The sequence below is a fragment of the Tauraco erythrolophus genome, chromosome 7 (genome assembly GCF_009769465.1).
Source record: "Tauraco erythrolophus isolate bTauEry1 chromosome 7, bTauEry1.pri, whole genome shotgun sequence".
Lineage (NCBI taxonomy): Eukaryota > Metazoa > Chordata > Aves > Musophagiformes > Musophagidae > Tauraco > Tauraco erythrolophus.
This window is the reverse complement of record NC_141471.1, coordinates 34,259,581-34,275,052: the sequence shown is the minus strand read 5'-3', so window position 1 is coordinate 34,275,052 and position 15,472 is coordinate 34,259,581. Positions and strand designations below refer to the sequence as shown.

General features: G+C 37.4%; 1 protein-coding gene across 1 annotated transcript in view; it reads right to left on the bottom strand.

Annotated features, from left to right (window-relative positions):
- The window catches only part of HDAC9 (histone deacetylase 9), a 412,038-nt gene that overhangs the window by 188,480 nt on the left and 208,086 nt on the right, over positions 1 to 15,472 (bottom strand). The window contains 3 exon segments of the mRNA XM_086615076.1: positions 3,684 to 3,953; positions 12,754 to 12,971; positions 13,386 to 13,596. Of these exon segments, the coding sequence (XP_086471202.1) occupies positions 3,684 to 3,953; positions 12,754 to 12,971; positions 13,386 to 13,596 (699 nt within the window).

The following is a 15,472-nucleotide window of genomic DNA, read 5'->3' as shown; positions in this document are numbered from 1 at the left end:
GTATAAAAATATTATGAAGCATTTTCCCTCATTTAGTAGTAAGTACTTCTAAATTGGCAGCTTAGTGGCATCTAAAGAATTAAAAAAAAAAAAAAAAAAAGGAGATGCACATCATTCACATCATTCCTGGAAAAAGAATTGCAAATTGTATTAAATTATAATTGCTTTCTTCTTTAAGGGTGCTTTAATGCATGGTAAACAAATAATTTAGAAAAAAATCTAGGTGTAGCCTCTGAAACAGGAAAGTTATAAATTGAAAACATTTATGGCTGCTCTTCTAATTTCGACATGAGTACTTAAACAAAAGGCATCTCAATAAAATCCCCGTTGAAACTATGATTTACTTACAGGCACAAAATTCTAAATACATAATAATCTACAGGGCAAGCAGTATAATGTTATACTGTTAATGCTAGTTAAGTTTCCTAACCTAAAACTTGACTTTTTATCTAACATTTTTTTGTGTATGACTGACGAAACATTACTTTGCTGTTCTATCACTGAAAATAATTAAATTTGATTTACAGAAATATTTATTCTCATGTAATTATGTCGCTGAAAGCATTTTATTTTAGTTAAAATTATACCAGAATCAAAGCTGTTAAGAGCCTTTGCAATTTAAATGAAGAGTTAGAAGAGCATGAATGCAACAATTATCTGAACTCTTTTGGTAGTTAATAATTCATGCACTTTAGCAACAGAGGTAGGTTTGCAGTACAAAGTATTTATCTAGATCTGAAGCAAAGTTCAGGAAATATGACAAAACAGTAGAGCATTTAACATCTTCAAGGAAGTGCTTAGGTGTTTCTAAAGCAGGACTTCACGGTCTCACACAATTGCTTTAAAGTCTGCAAAGTTTGTGGACTCCCTCCTCCCCAGCATATTTACAGGTGGACTCTAGTTTTGCAAAGGTCTTGAGAAATATCCAAGAGGTCAGTAGAAGCTCAGTTTCAAATCAACACCTTTTGGGTTCTAGGCAGATTTTAGAAACATCATGGAAACTACTTCAGTTCATCTGAATTTTGGATAATTAGGAGCAAAGAAAGCGGAATTCACCTTTACCTTTCCTATATGGTACAATATATGATCACATGTTCAAGACAGATGCCATGATGGGAAAATGAGCATGCATTAATACTATTTCCACATTGAGTAAAACTTATAAATGGTTGATGTAGGATAAAACAAGAGACCAATAAAAGACTTTGTGTAATCATTGTAAGAATCATGTAATAAAAACCCTGCTCCTGAAAGCTTGAATTGTTTCAACAATGTGTAGCGAACATATTTGGTTACACAAAGCAAAAGCACAACTAAATTATCAACTTTACACAAAGTCAGATATCTGAAAGGGGATCTTTTAAAAAAAAAACTTTATTTGAGAAAGGAAGAGACTTATATCAGAAGGCAAAAAAAGGGAACATACAAACAGAATATATTTACAACACAAAACAAGAGATCACCTCTAAGGGTGTAAATTATAATAAATACAGTAGATTTAAAATGTAAGAGACAATTATCAATTAGAAATATGGTTGTTTAAACCCAGTTTTCCTTTTCACTGGTTCCAGGTAGTTTCTCTATTTTAATTTTATCCAAATTGGAAAGATTCTGAAATTAAAGTCCAGTAATATATTGGGGTTTCTCATCTGACTGACATTATAAAAATATCTGTTGTCCTTTCTGAATACATGTCTTTGAAGTGATATTGTACAAAATTCTTCTCATTTGCAAGTTTATCCCTAAATAAAATGTATTTTAAAAGATGCACTATCCCTTTTTGATGAGGCTGAAGTCAGGTTTCAAAGAAAACAAAAATTATATAGAATGGGAAAAACATATCTTTTCATTTTTATATGTTTCACTTTTTGAATGTGAATGTGATTTTTTAATCCAAAGTAGAGAAAGATTTCTGTTCAAATATGCAGCACACACAAAAATCACCTGTATTTTCTCAATTAATAAATCTTTCCTATCCAAGATGATCTTTACGTTCCAGGAGGCCTTTCATTTTATAGCAACTATTTAGTCATTTGTTGGAGACCTTCTAGCAAAAAGGATAATGTATCTTTAGAAGCCATAACATTTTATAAGAGATTTAATAGTATTAGAGCATAATGTAAACAACATATGCTAATAACATATTTTAGAACAATTTCTACATTTGGCAAAACAGCTATCTCTTTTGAAACAGGATACTGCACCTTAAAATACCTCAGCTTTAGAAATATAAATATTTTTAATAGAAAAAAAACCTGACAAGGATTCCAGGTCAGTTTGGGATTATCCATATTAAAAGGGATCTTAATACAATGAATCTTTAACTAGCTTAACAAAAGTAAACCTATAAAACAAGGTAAACATATCAAAAGGGAATATGAAGGAAATGTTTCACTGGAAAGCTTCCTTAACAATTTCCCTACTCGCTTTGTTATTTTCTTTGACAATAAATCAATTCATAGAGTGCCTTTAAAAACAGAGGGAGCGCTGCCCCGTCCCCCCCACCCCGCATTCCTCAGCACATGAATCACTTGGGCTTCCTGTTTCCATAAGGCATTTCCTGCCCCCCCTCCCAAAATCACTTTTCTGCAGGGGAACAGCGGGGACCTGACAAAGTATCGACTTAAATAAACAGGGCCTTCCACTGCATCCAGCCTTGCTCTGCCTGCTCTTACAGCAACGGAACGGGACGCCAGCTCGCTGGCTGCACAAAGGCGCCGCGCTTTTCAGCCCTGGTGAAACGCCCAGCGACAACCTGAAGTTTCCTTTAGCCCAGCTGGCACTTTGTACACAGCCATTACTTTAGTATCTGTCCGTGGAACCTAGCTGTAAAGGTTATGTATGATTAGTCTTTATTTGAAGAAAAAACAACGAGTGATTGGATAGCAGATGGTAATGACGACAGTTCTGTGCTTTTCATGCAATGTTCTAATAGCTGATTGGAACCTAACCTAGTGCTGCATTTTGCTTCTCACCAGTACTTGCAGCTGCTTCATTTAAGAATGTCTCTGCGGACAGCATCATCAACTAAGACAGAATGGAAAATTAACTAAGCAGTGCAAAAAAGAAAATGATGCAATTTTTAAACAGTGCCTTGCCTCGCCTCTTTACATCCACCTCGTAATCTTCTCTAAATTATACTTCATACACCATCCTGGGACGACTGATATAGCAGTCAGTACCTGTCTACGGGGGAAAAAAATACCCTAACGTTAACAGTGTTCAAGACTACGGTATGATACAGTATATACAGACAGCTGAAAGCAAAAGTCAGAGGATTCAAAGTCAGAGAAGAAGAATGTTTCATCAATCAGGTCTGGAAGCTAATTCCAGCTATTGCTGATCTCAACAAGCTAGGTGATACGAGTTCTCTCTCCCTAGAACTAAGCGATGTAATGTAATCCTGGGCTAATACGAAGTCTATCAGCTATTACGCAAAGATTTATGTAGAATAATTGACTGCAACAGGTATTTTCTCAATTAGTGGCCATAAGGATGAGCTTCACTATGTTTTCAAGTGCGCATACAACACTTCTGCCTTTGTTAGATTCTTTGAACAGTAAATCAGGATTTGCTAGATCAGTGAATCAAAACACAACTGCTTATCAAAGCCTAGAAAAAGCACATGATGTTCAGATAATAACCTTAATTACAAATCCTGGAGCTAAATCTTTGCCTATTACCTGTTGCATAAAAGCAGCTTGCTCCCCAGATTCCATTTGCTGGGTTTGAACATCCTCATCACTGTCCGGTGGCTCCTCTTTGACTTTCACAGCCCCCACCTGCTGTCCTATTCTGTCATCCACACCAGCACTGCTGCTCTCAGCCCTAACGCTGGCACTGCTGGCCGGAGCTCGCTCTTCCTGCATCGAGTGATCTCCGTGGAGCTCTTCTTCAGCTTCCTCCAGGTGACTGCCAGGCTGCTTGAGTTGCTCAATGGACTTAGAGAGCATCTGGAAAGAGAACAGAGGAGAACAGTTATTGACACCTTTACCTGATGGCAAACACCGAGAAGTACTAGGTTCACTCTGACAAAATTAAAGCTTCTGCAGCAAAACCATGTAGCTATGCATCGCTAAAATACTAATGTACAGGGGAAAAAAGAACCAAAGCTCCTAAGCAAAAGATCACTTGTTATTCTGCAGTAGAAAACGCCACGTATGTAGACAGCTATACGGTAATACTAAACTAAAAATGAGGCAGAACAATGAAAACACTACACATCTGTTACAGTTACAGCTGGTAATCAAGAGAAATCAGTCTCCCTTCATAGTCTTCAAACATAAATGCAGAAATTTATTTAACTATATTACAGTTCATTTTCCACAACACAAAACAATAAAGGAACTCTAAGACATAAGAAAATTAGTAGTCTGGTTTATATTTTGTTATTAGCAAATTAGGGATCGTTCACACAAGCTTCTCTATCAATTACAGCATGAAGGTACTGAAAGCCAACAAAGGAGTGATGACAAAGAGCTGGTGTCAGTTCCCTCTCCTGTGGCACAAAGATACTACAAGCATGTCTGTCCATGACTGGAAAGACTACAGCTTTTGTGGTGCATGGAACAGGTTTCCTAGTTTCAGCAATAACGATATAACACAGCTACCCAGACAATACTGGTTTTACACCATTAACTGCTATTGCAAAGCTCCGCTGAAGTGCCAAATTTCTCAGTGTCACGAAACTAAAAAAAAATAAAAATCCCTCCTTTGTTGAAAGAGGCACAAATCAGACATGTGAGTAAGCATCTGCAAGGTCAAATGAGTAGTTATTATTTAGTCATCTGGCCCACTTAATTTCAAGCAAATACTGATTTGTATCACCAAGGTCAAATATATCGAGAGGGGAAAAAAACACCTTTTACCACTACTCTTTACATACTTTCCTCTTCCCATCAACCTCCCCCTGCAACTATCAAGTCTTTCAAACTGAGTTTTAGCTAGTGTTATATGCTGAGTTACTGGATGGCTTCAGTATAGCTATTTGTGTCACAAACCATGGACCGTCTAGTTTCATTCTGCTTGCTAATGCATACAGAAAAATGCCACCCTAGTGAAGGGCAGCGTTGTCATGTAAACTATGATCAAGATATAGCTGGATTCAGGAATTCCCACAAAGTCAACAGGAAGAGTTGAAAGATCTGTCTGTGCAGTTCCAGATGATGCTCTGATGCATATGCCTCATATCAGTGGAGAAACAAATTCCATAGTGGAAGTCCACTGGCTTCAGTCACAACAAACCTTCATTTTTGGGGAGTCATGGGAGTTTAATGGCTAACTAAAAAGAAACAAACAAAAAATCCCTTTTCATTACCGCAGTAACTGGCAAATCACAACACATGTATCCTGCAGGCTGTAGGTGTCATGTGCTAAGCTAGGAATCCTTACTACTGCAACTAATGCAGTGTCTCCTTTTATTAAGCAGCATCTGAGAAATTTCTCAGATCAAGCCCATAAATCTTTTCCAGTTGTTTCTCCAGAGATGATGCTGACCAAGAACGCACTGAAGCTATCTACGTGTATTCAGCTCAAGTATGCTCCTCTGTCGCTTGGTTAAACATCTGTGGGTGAGCCTTCTCTGCTCCTCACGCAAGAAGCAAAAGGCTGGGCTGGCTGCTGGGCTGGCTGCTAGCAAGCACATACAAGCTGAAACATCTGTGTGACAGATAATCATACAGAGCTACGAGAGTCACTGACGCTGATCCATCTGTAAACCATTCCATGTGCCAGTTACTTGATATCAGGTGGGTTATTCTGGAGAGGAAGCCAAGAGAAAATGCGTGCATGTCCACAGCAAAGTTAAGACACATATTTAGCTCATTACTGCTCTCCTTTCTTTTATGCTTTTTTCACTTTTATGTCAGGCTCTTTCTTCTTCACGCTGCTGTATGGCACAAATCTGCTGCTGAGCTTTCTGAGACATCACACGATGGCTTGCGGTATATAATCTATATGTGGAACACCTTCAAATGCTTTTTGCGTGTCATCAGTAGAGTGATACAAGCACACGTAAGGGCTCTGCGGAGACCAGAGCGCTATTTGTGTGCATTTCAATTTGCAGGGTTTCTGCTTGGGGGCCTGCTCCCCTGCCATGGAAGTCAGTAGGTGATTTCCTCCAGACTTCAGCAACAAGAGGAGCTAAACAAATGAGATTTTTTAAAACTCTGTGAAATGAAAGTCTTTATATATTTACACAGTAGATTTTACAAAGTGCATTCATAATAATATCTTTACTGCAAAATCTTATTAAAAACACCCTTTACACTGTGACTTTAACTAAGCCTCAGGCAAGGGGCTATGAGGCACAGTAGCCACGTAAGATGGAGCATGATAAAAACAAGTGGATGGAACGGGGGAGAACGCACAATGACCCAAAACCTGAAAAGCACTCCTGCTGCTCAGTCTGCTAAGCCACAGCGGACTCGCTTCTCCATATCACCACCATGCTTTCATATTTGTTAGTGTTTTTTAAAGGCAGCTTGGCCCCATCTTATTCCAGTAATTACATAAGCAGCATTGCCAGGAGACTGTTCAGTTCTCGGTCAGAAACATCTTATTTTATATTATATCTTCTGGTGCTACCGCAGAAAATTTTGTATCTGGAGACATGCAAAGATGCCAGTTTAGAGTCAATATTTCTATCTTATCTCTCTATCTAAAGCTGGATTACACAGCAGAAAATGAGTCCTGAATGAAACACTGCTCAAATCCTTTCACTACGCAGCTGGATACTTCTGCTTGTACTTAATGTTTAAATCTTTCACTTTAAATTCCCACTTAACATTTTTTCTGAATTTATCTGTAGGTACATGCAGGACCCTCTCCTCATTTTAATGCACACTTTTGATTTCGAAAAAGTGATTGCTTAATCTGAGTTTTAATAAGACTACATTTAAAAAAATAATACAACAACCATGCTTTGTTTCACTAATAAATTAGAGTTGTACGGATTGATCTTCTTTAACCAGTACACTTTACTGTTATCACTATTCCAACTAAAAGAGTCACTCAAGAAAATGGTTTCATGCTAATGTAGCCTATATTTTTTTCCCTTTTATTTTCAGGAAATTAAACTGTAAGGGATATGCATTAGCCAAAGTAAATAGTGGCAGCAGGAGAGGAAGCATTTATAGACATCAACTCCATTGTATAACTGTAAGAGTCCAACCAAAAAAGACATCAAACACAATCTAACCTGCTTGCTTCTACAGAAAAATAGAAGACTAAGTATAAATAATCTGGACATTGCAACAGACCATTTTACAGGTCCTTCAGTTGCATTTGTTTCTCTTTTGAAATGATAAGCTCTTATAAAATACAGTATTTTAAATAAAATGTCTTACAAAGAGAAAAAGCACAAAATCCTGCAACAGCCACCCCACATATTTCTTTCCTTAATTAATTGTTCATTTTAAATACATGGTGGTTGTTTCTAAGAACTCAGGTATATATTTATGGAAGACACTTTTTCTCCATCTGTCCTATGGCTATCAGATTACTTTGACCAGCTACGTATGTTGTTAGCTGTACTGAAACACCTTGGCATCTTCTTACTGTTGTCTCTGTTACTCATGTAGTATGTTTCTAAGGGATGTATTTATCTTTCAAAATCATTCTTCTGCATTATGGCTTAAACATTAGTTCTTAATAAAGGAGAAAATGCTCTGGGCATTTTTCAGTTCCAAACACAGTCAACTGTTGCTATAGTCTTGTCCAAATAATCTCCTGCTATAAGCAATATTTGAAAGAAGAAAGGTGTTATCTCTCACCTTCAGAAGATGCTAGTCAGATGTGTAAGCAGGAACGCCAAAACCTCAGTTGTAATATGTTTAATGGAACCAGATTCATTAACTCCAGCTGAACCCGATGCAGTCTTCTGTATTTCATTAAATACCATTCAGGGAAGTGAATGATTAATCTGGAGTTAACTGTATATTTTCAGTATTCCTATTGACACCAAATAATCTTCCTATTTTTTTCCATCAATAAATCATCAGAAATTTCCATATTATTTTTCTATTTTTATTAACAGATATTGGTCGATTATGATCACCATTCAAAGCACTAACGAATTTTCACTTCCTATGTATTTTCTGTCATGGATTTTTTACCTCACAGTCTTGCCCAGTCACTGGTTCCCTATACAAAGATGCTTTAAACCAACTGACATCTTGGAATGAAAACTGAAATTCAGGTACTCCTTATCTAGGCTTTAACACTATCTATACTGCTCCCATACTTTAGTGCACACCACCAACTGCCCCATTATTTTAACCTTTACTACTCCAATACAGAGGAGGATTTTGCCATTGAAAACAAATTGGCAAAATGCTGTGAATACATCTTTAACAACACATGTAGGGTTCCCACACTGATCAAGTGAAATCTTGGTTCCAGTGAAGACAGTGCTAGTTTAGCTTCAGCAGAGGCAGGCCTTTATTCATTGTATATGACGAAATTAACTGTTAAAGATAAAGGACTTTGTTTAGGTACTCTTTACATCACATCACGATTTCTGAGAATTTCTGGAAAGTAGACTTCTGCTAGTGGCTTTGCACTTACATGAGTTACATTAAAATGACTCTTTTTTTCTGCAAGTGGCAGGGTCAAACCTTTCTAGATATAGAGATACATGAATAACACCAAGTTTTTCAGGTTTTTATAACAGTCACGGTCTTTTAGTACCCAACTGGAATAATTTTAACTGGAGGTTTCAGACTTTGGACTCCCTTTATTGAGCAGAATGAGCAATGGTGATCAAAGGGGCTTATGAGGAAATAAGCTGTCATTCAGACAGAAGTATACTAAAGCTGACAACAGCAAAGCTGATCATCCCTAAGACAAGTGGAATTCAGGTTACTGCAGATTCATTATTATATTTTCCCCAGAAAGCTGGGACAAGGGTTTCTACCTACTTTTGGATGGGATGTCAACATTTGCAGAATGTTTTCAGGTCAGTGTACTAGATCCTGCAGGTATAAAGGTCAGACTTCAGTGGAAACATATACTGTTTCCCACATCAAAAGCCTGGCATCTGACAGCTGACCAGAAATAATCCATAGGGGATCTTCTCTTTGTTATTAAGGACAGAGGCACACCTCTTGGCAATGATTTGTTTCTTTTCAGAATGGAAATGAACCAGGGGAATTCTTTACCTCTGACCTATGTTAGATTTTGCTTGTTATCACCCTCATAGCAGGACTGGCTTGCTGCTGAAGTATATACTTTTCTCAAAGAAAAGAAATGGCTTTTTAATACAAGATAAATACAAGATCAATGGGGTGGCGAGAAACTTGCTCTCTTCCTCTTTTTGTTTCTACAGCAAGAATCATCTATATGTTCACCAAAAAGATCTGACTGAAAACAGTTTTCAGGGAGTGCTGACACATGCCATACCATCTTAGCTCAGGGCAAACATTCAAATTCTGGGTTCAGCTGACATATATTAAAGCCTTAAGTACTGGAAGTCCTAAACATAAGGAAAAAAGGAAAGAGAAATGGAAAATAAAAAGGAGATATTAACTTGTTCTAAGCTCTTGATCAACTGGCGTTTCATACTCTTGTCAGCTTAAAATGGTTCTGGTCTTTCTCACCAAAACGTTTGAGAGAATGTTTGAGTATGCCTTATTTAAAAAAATCCTATGTTTTTCATGACTGAAAAGGAAGAAATTATATCTCTGTGCAGATTTTATTATACAGCCTATGAACAGAAGAGTAAGGGACAGAACAATGGAAAATAACAAGTGTATGTATTCACTTGATACATGCCTAAACCTGTACTAAGAAATGAGAAGATATTGGGTTGCTTTTCTATGTGGTCTGGAGTATCTACTGTGTCGCAGCTGGAAGGCTTCAGGTGGCTCCAAGCAGACCAATGTTCTAATGCGAAGGCTTCAGGCTCTACTCTAAGGAAGGCCCACACTCCTCCAAGGCTCAGGAGGAAATGCCTCCCTTTAGGAACAAATGCCCTGCCTTAAATAGTCAGGAGTCATGTGGTTTACTAGATGGGTCAAGGCTATTGGTCACTTGACCATCCATCTCCCAGAGTGATTGGCTGAATGCTACAGCACCTGTTTCAAGGCAACTTCCCCAGTGTAACGAGCCACAGGTGTTTCTTAGTTAGCCTGCATGGGGAAAGAACCTTCACAGGATGCTGCAGCAGCCAAAAGATTTCTCCACATCTACTGTTTTAAGGTTCACATAACTCTGCTTTGCAGAGTTTAAGTTTGAGTGTAAAGGCATGTAAAGTACATAACGAACAAATAACTTCAACTGCAAATAGAGGCAAGTTTTAAGATTGAACAAAGTATATTCCACCATGCTAGCAGATTTCAAAAATTTTATGTGGGCACAGGTGTTCAATTTGAACCTTTAAGTTAAAAGGCTAAAGAATATAGTTTTAAATTCAGTACTTAAAAGTCACTCTATGATTTGATCTTTTCTCACTCTCTTGTCTAAGGGCTATCCTTAAATTCCACTTTTTAAAAATCGGGTTTCTTAAGTATGTAAGAAAGCCCCCTGGCTTTCTGTATACTTGCAGAGGGCAGATACGTGATTAGAACACTGACATTCTTCAGTACTATTCATCAGAACGGTTCTTCTGAGAACAGTGCTGAAAAATAACTTAGACGCTGCAAATGGTAAAGTCTGATAAACCACTCACATTCTCAGATAACCCACTGCTTCTGTGGCTGCAGCACGATCCTATTCCTCCTTATGTGTTTGCTGCTCTGATGAGTTACTGTGCTCCTGATGAAGGGTAGCTGCTCTGGGAGAAGCTACTAGGGGCAAAGGAATTAGGTTATGGAGGTTCCAGGCAGTGAAAGGCCCTAGGACAAACTTAAAATTTCTGCTAGCTGCGTATGCGTATGGCCTATACTGTAGAGAATAAAAGCTAGGTTCACGAAGTTTCAAAAGACAGAATTGTTATGTCTCTTTATCACACATAACTATGCGAGAATGAAAGTGTATTTCATGTATGAGAGGGAATTATTCTCCTTAACATATCTTTTCATTGCAGTTTAACTCAGAAAAAAAAAAATTACTGAAACAAGCATTATCCCAAAACAACTGCAGTCTTTTTACTTCCTTATCCAGTCTAGCTCTTGTGAGGTGCAACAAACTCCTAGTCCTATGTGACTAGGAATATGTTTAGGTGACTTAAGTTTAATTTTCACGTTCAGGACAAATGTACCTATATGCCACAGCATATATCCCCGAATGCTATGGTAGAATTTATGTCAATAAGCGTATGATCTAACAAAAACATGTCAGTTGTGTTCATTGCTGTGTGAGGAATGCATGAACTGACAAGCTTGTAGTGAATACCCACAAATAGCACAAAGACTCAGTACTTTACCGGTAAAAATGCGTTTCTCTTCAGACAGTTGAGGGCAGGTGAAATATTTTCAAAACCTGAGGCTATGAGATATACATATGCCATCTTGATTAAACATATGGAATGCATACTCAAAGAAAAGCCAACTGGAGTCCTAGTTGAGTAATCAAAACACCCAAGCTGAGAGGGGTTAACATGCAAGGATCAGCTCTGAACTTTGAAGTTTTCTGGTCTTCATTTTTCCTAATTAAGGCAAGATTTAATAACCAAACCACTGTACAAACTATGTACTTAAACTCTAGGTTTGTTTCTAATTTTGTTGGGAATTCTTAGTAGATACCAAAGAATCAGTACCCCATGGGAAGTTCACCCAGTAAGGTGGATTGATATTTTTTTTTCTTTTATCTTAGGTACAAGGGCTGAATGCCTGCTTTTCATCTTTTATTCTTTGCCGTTGCCTCTTATATACAGTTATTAAGTAACTCTCAAACAAAAGAAGACAACTAAAGATGCATGATTAAGATCTTTGAATTACTACAAGAGCTCCAGCGAACAACCTTTGGAAAGCTATGTAGTAAGGGCAGAAGAACGTTCTCCAGATAAAAGTATTTAATTACTTGCATATCTTCATTTTAGAGCAGGGAACATCATCGCATTTATTGTAGAAGTATTAGCTCGTGACAAATCTTTTTCTTCTCTCCGCCTCCCCCCCCCTCCCCTCGTCAGAATGAGGTGTTACTCTACAGAGAAAGAGGGGTACAATTCAACTCTGTATCTGATGTTAGCAATAGCACATTCTTCTCTTTCTCCTTACATGGTAATTTTATATCCCCATATAGATAACAAACTTTCATTTCACTAATTGATTTACAGAGAAAAAGTTGGTTTGATAACAGCTGATTAAAAATTTATCCAGATGTTTAATAAGTTTCTTACACAAAAAAGATAAACTTAATCAGCTGATTGAGTTCCAATGAGTTATCTATTTACTCCACATACTAGTCCACAATGAGAAAGCTTAAAATACAATTCAAAGGGAGCTGAATGGAATAATTGCTGAAGCTCAAAAGTGCTTGAGCACTAGAGCATTAGAAAGCTGGACAGAAATCTAGGAATCTTTAAGGCATCTATCGTTCAACAGGAAACCACCTGTAACTTATACCGGAAAGATACTTTGAATCCCATTTTGTTGAATTGTATTCTTACTGATGTCAAGAACCACAAATTACCTTTGTAGCATACCTCAGAAGCTGAAAAAGAAGATCTATAAAAATGCGTACACCAACTATGCATAAACAAGATACTGTTGCAAGAACCCACCTACCCTCCACGACCACATGGCGCCAATACTCACATGTCCTTATTAGTTCAACCTTTACATTTATTGGAAATTCCTTACTTTGGGAACTCACCTTATTCATGTGGATCTGCTGCTGGTACTGTTTCTGCTTCTCCAAAAACTGTTGATGTTGCTGCTGGATGACCAGTTGGGCCAAAGTACTCTGAGGAAGAGGAGCTGACTGGGTTCGATTCAGTGGCCTGTGACGAGGCAGTTTGTGAGCAGCTCTTATGCCAGGTGAGACTCTCTCCTTCGCTGCTAGAGGAGACTGTGGATGAAGAGGAACCGCTCCTGCAAAACAGGGACATTTCACTCCTGCGTGAAGAACAACAAACTAGTAGTTCTAATAGGAGAGACAGCTTTCAGCGAGAAGAGGGGTGTATATTGCAGAACTCTGCGTCAGCGCTGATGCCGTGGGACATGTACCACGTGCCTTGCCATGCTGGGAAGTTCAGCAGCTGCAAAAGAATGTGATGAAGTAATCATTTTCTCTTTTCTGTAATCACCGAATTCTTTCAGGCTAACAGACTGGAGCAGAATCACTAAAGGGGGAAAACAAAAATGCTGGGTTTTTTTCTCCCACCCTTCCACCTTTTCCAACCATTAGGACGTATAGTATCTGTATTACCACATTTAGTTTAATGTGAAGACGAATGTCACTAAAACTGTCTTGAATTATTACTGTGTTGAAGCCTTGATCATTACCAGTCACAAGAAGTTTTTGCTGTCTCATTTGTTCTTTCAGTAACAGATGCTGCAAGAGAGCTTGGTGGCTGCTATTTGGCTTTCCCTCCAAAGCAACGTGAGGATGAGTTGAGGATGGAGGAATGTTGCCCCCATACTGTCCAGCCAAGGCCACTCCTTGTCTGAGCGACTGGGTCTCCCCCTTCTGCTTTTCTTTGAATGACGACGAAGCCTGTCAAAGAACAACAGTACTGGTAACTGCTTCTCATAGACCTAGCCATTTATATCTCTGCTTGATTAGATGGTCTTATGTCATACTTTACGAATACATACAGAAGAAAAGGTTAACATCCCTATCTCACACTTTGACTGTGAGATGAAAAGGGAGGAAGAACATGGCAGTTAAATGTAACACTGTAAGAAACTGAGTAATGAAATTACTTGAAAAAAAATCAGTAGTAAAAGCCAAAGCATAAAGAACTACTAGTTAGAATATTATTAATGAAAAGACAAGACCTATCCTTAAAATTCCTAAAGACCTTCCCACAGTCTCCTGCACAGGAAAACAGGGGATCAGAGGAAACAGTTTCCATTGAGTTTGGAATAGGCAAGGCTTGGTTTTTCACATAACTTTTCATCAGACAGCAAGCCAACCAGCAAAACAAAATAATTACCTGTAGCAGTGGGAAGCTATTACTTTTCCTGGAGCACTCCCTGACTCCCTGAAGGACAGCACAAATGCAAGTTTTACTCTTTGCAAAGTAAATTTGCATAGTTAGACTCTCATCTACAGAATCATCAAGAGCCATTGTATGTGTGTGGCATTTTAAAGTGTCATTAAAAATTGCACAGTTATTGATTTAAAGATTTTGGAAGTTTTGGCCCTTCAGCATTGCAAATGTACTTTATATTTCTTTGTTCTTTGTCTAGTTTAAAAAAGAAATATTTCTTAAAAGAGCAGTTAAAGCAGAATAACAATTTTTACAGCAAGAATAATAACCTAACAGAAATAAGCATGTTGAGGCTTGTAGATAACCACTTATCATATGTCATGGTAAAAACGGTACCTCTGATAATCTAAACTCCATAAATTCTAATGAGGCAAACCAAGGTTTTCACTAATATTTTTTTGGTTTATGCTTACTTCACACTCTGCTATCACCCTTCCCTGAAAAACAAACACCAAAGTAAACTTTACATTCAATTTGCAACTACTTATTCTGGTTACAGAAATAAACATTACTTGCATAAATCAACCCCTTTGTTTCTTCTAATGCCAAAAGTAATATTTGGTGCTAGCTGGCCACATCAAAAGCTCATATGATTTGAGTGAGAAAATTAAACGTATTTTCATTTCCATTTTGATGTTATAAAATTACTTTGAAGCTAGCTATATTTTTTGTGAAATAGCTAAGAAATTTTTGATGATATCGTCTGGAAAAGTAAGCACTACTTTTCATGGTTAGTTCAATTTTTCCATCATTTAAAAACAATAATTTGCTTATAAATATCTCATGAAAGGCTTCTAGAGAACTGATTTAAAGGTTACACAATTTTCTTCGCAAAGTTCTATATCTGATGTTAAAATGTTGGATTGCAGCAATATATTATTGGTGAGAACAGTAAATGTACTGAAAAAGCCCCAAAATAACTGGAAACTTTAACTACATTTAGCACTGGAATTAAGTAGCACTTATTACAAACCATAGTAGATTGTACAGATTTGGGGTTTTTTTACACCATGGAAAGCTGTACTTGCACCTCTAGTATTTTTATAGAAGTCACCAATTCACGTTCTAAGAAATTTAAATGGCTAAAATTTCATCAGAAATTTATGCACTGTTGTATACAACCACCATATGACTTACATGAGTATTTTTACATATTTTTCTGGAAATCAGAAAAGGTAAGTTTTGACTAGTGATAAAGTTTTCAGATTTTTTACTGAGCCTCAGATTTCACCTCTAGGTTACTGTAACTTGGTCTAGATCTAAAGATCCTTATCCATCAGCATGGATCTCCATACATACCATGTCTGTGTTTTCACACGTTTCACATATTAATTTAACATTTACCTCTAAATAAAGGTGATTGCTGCAGACTGAACA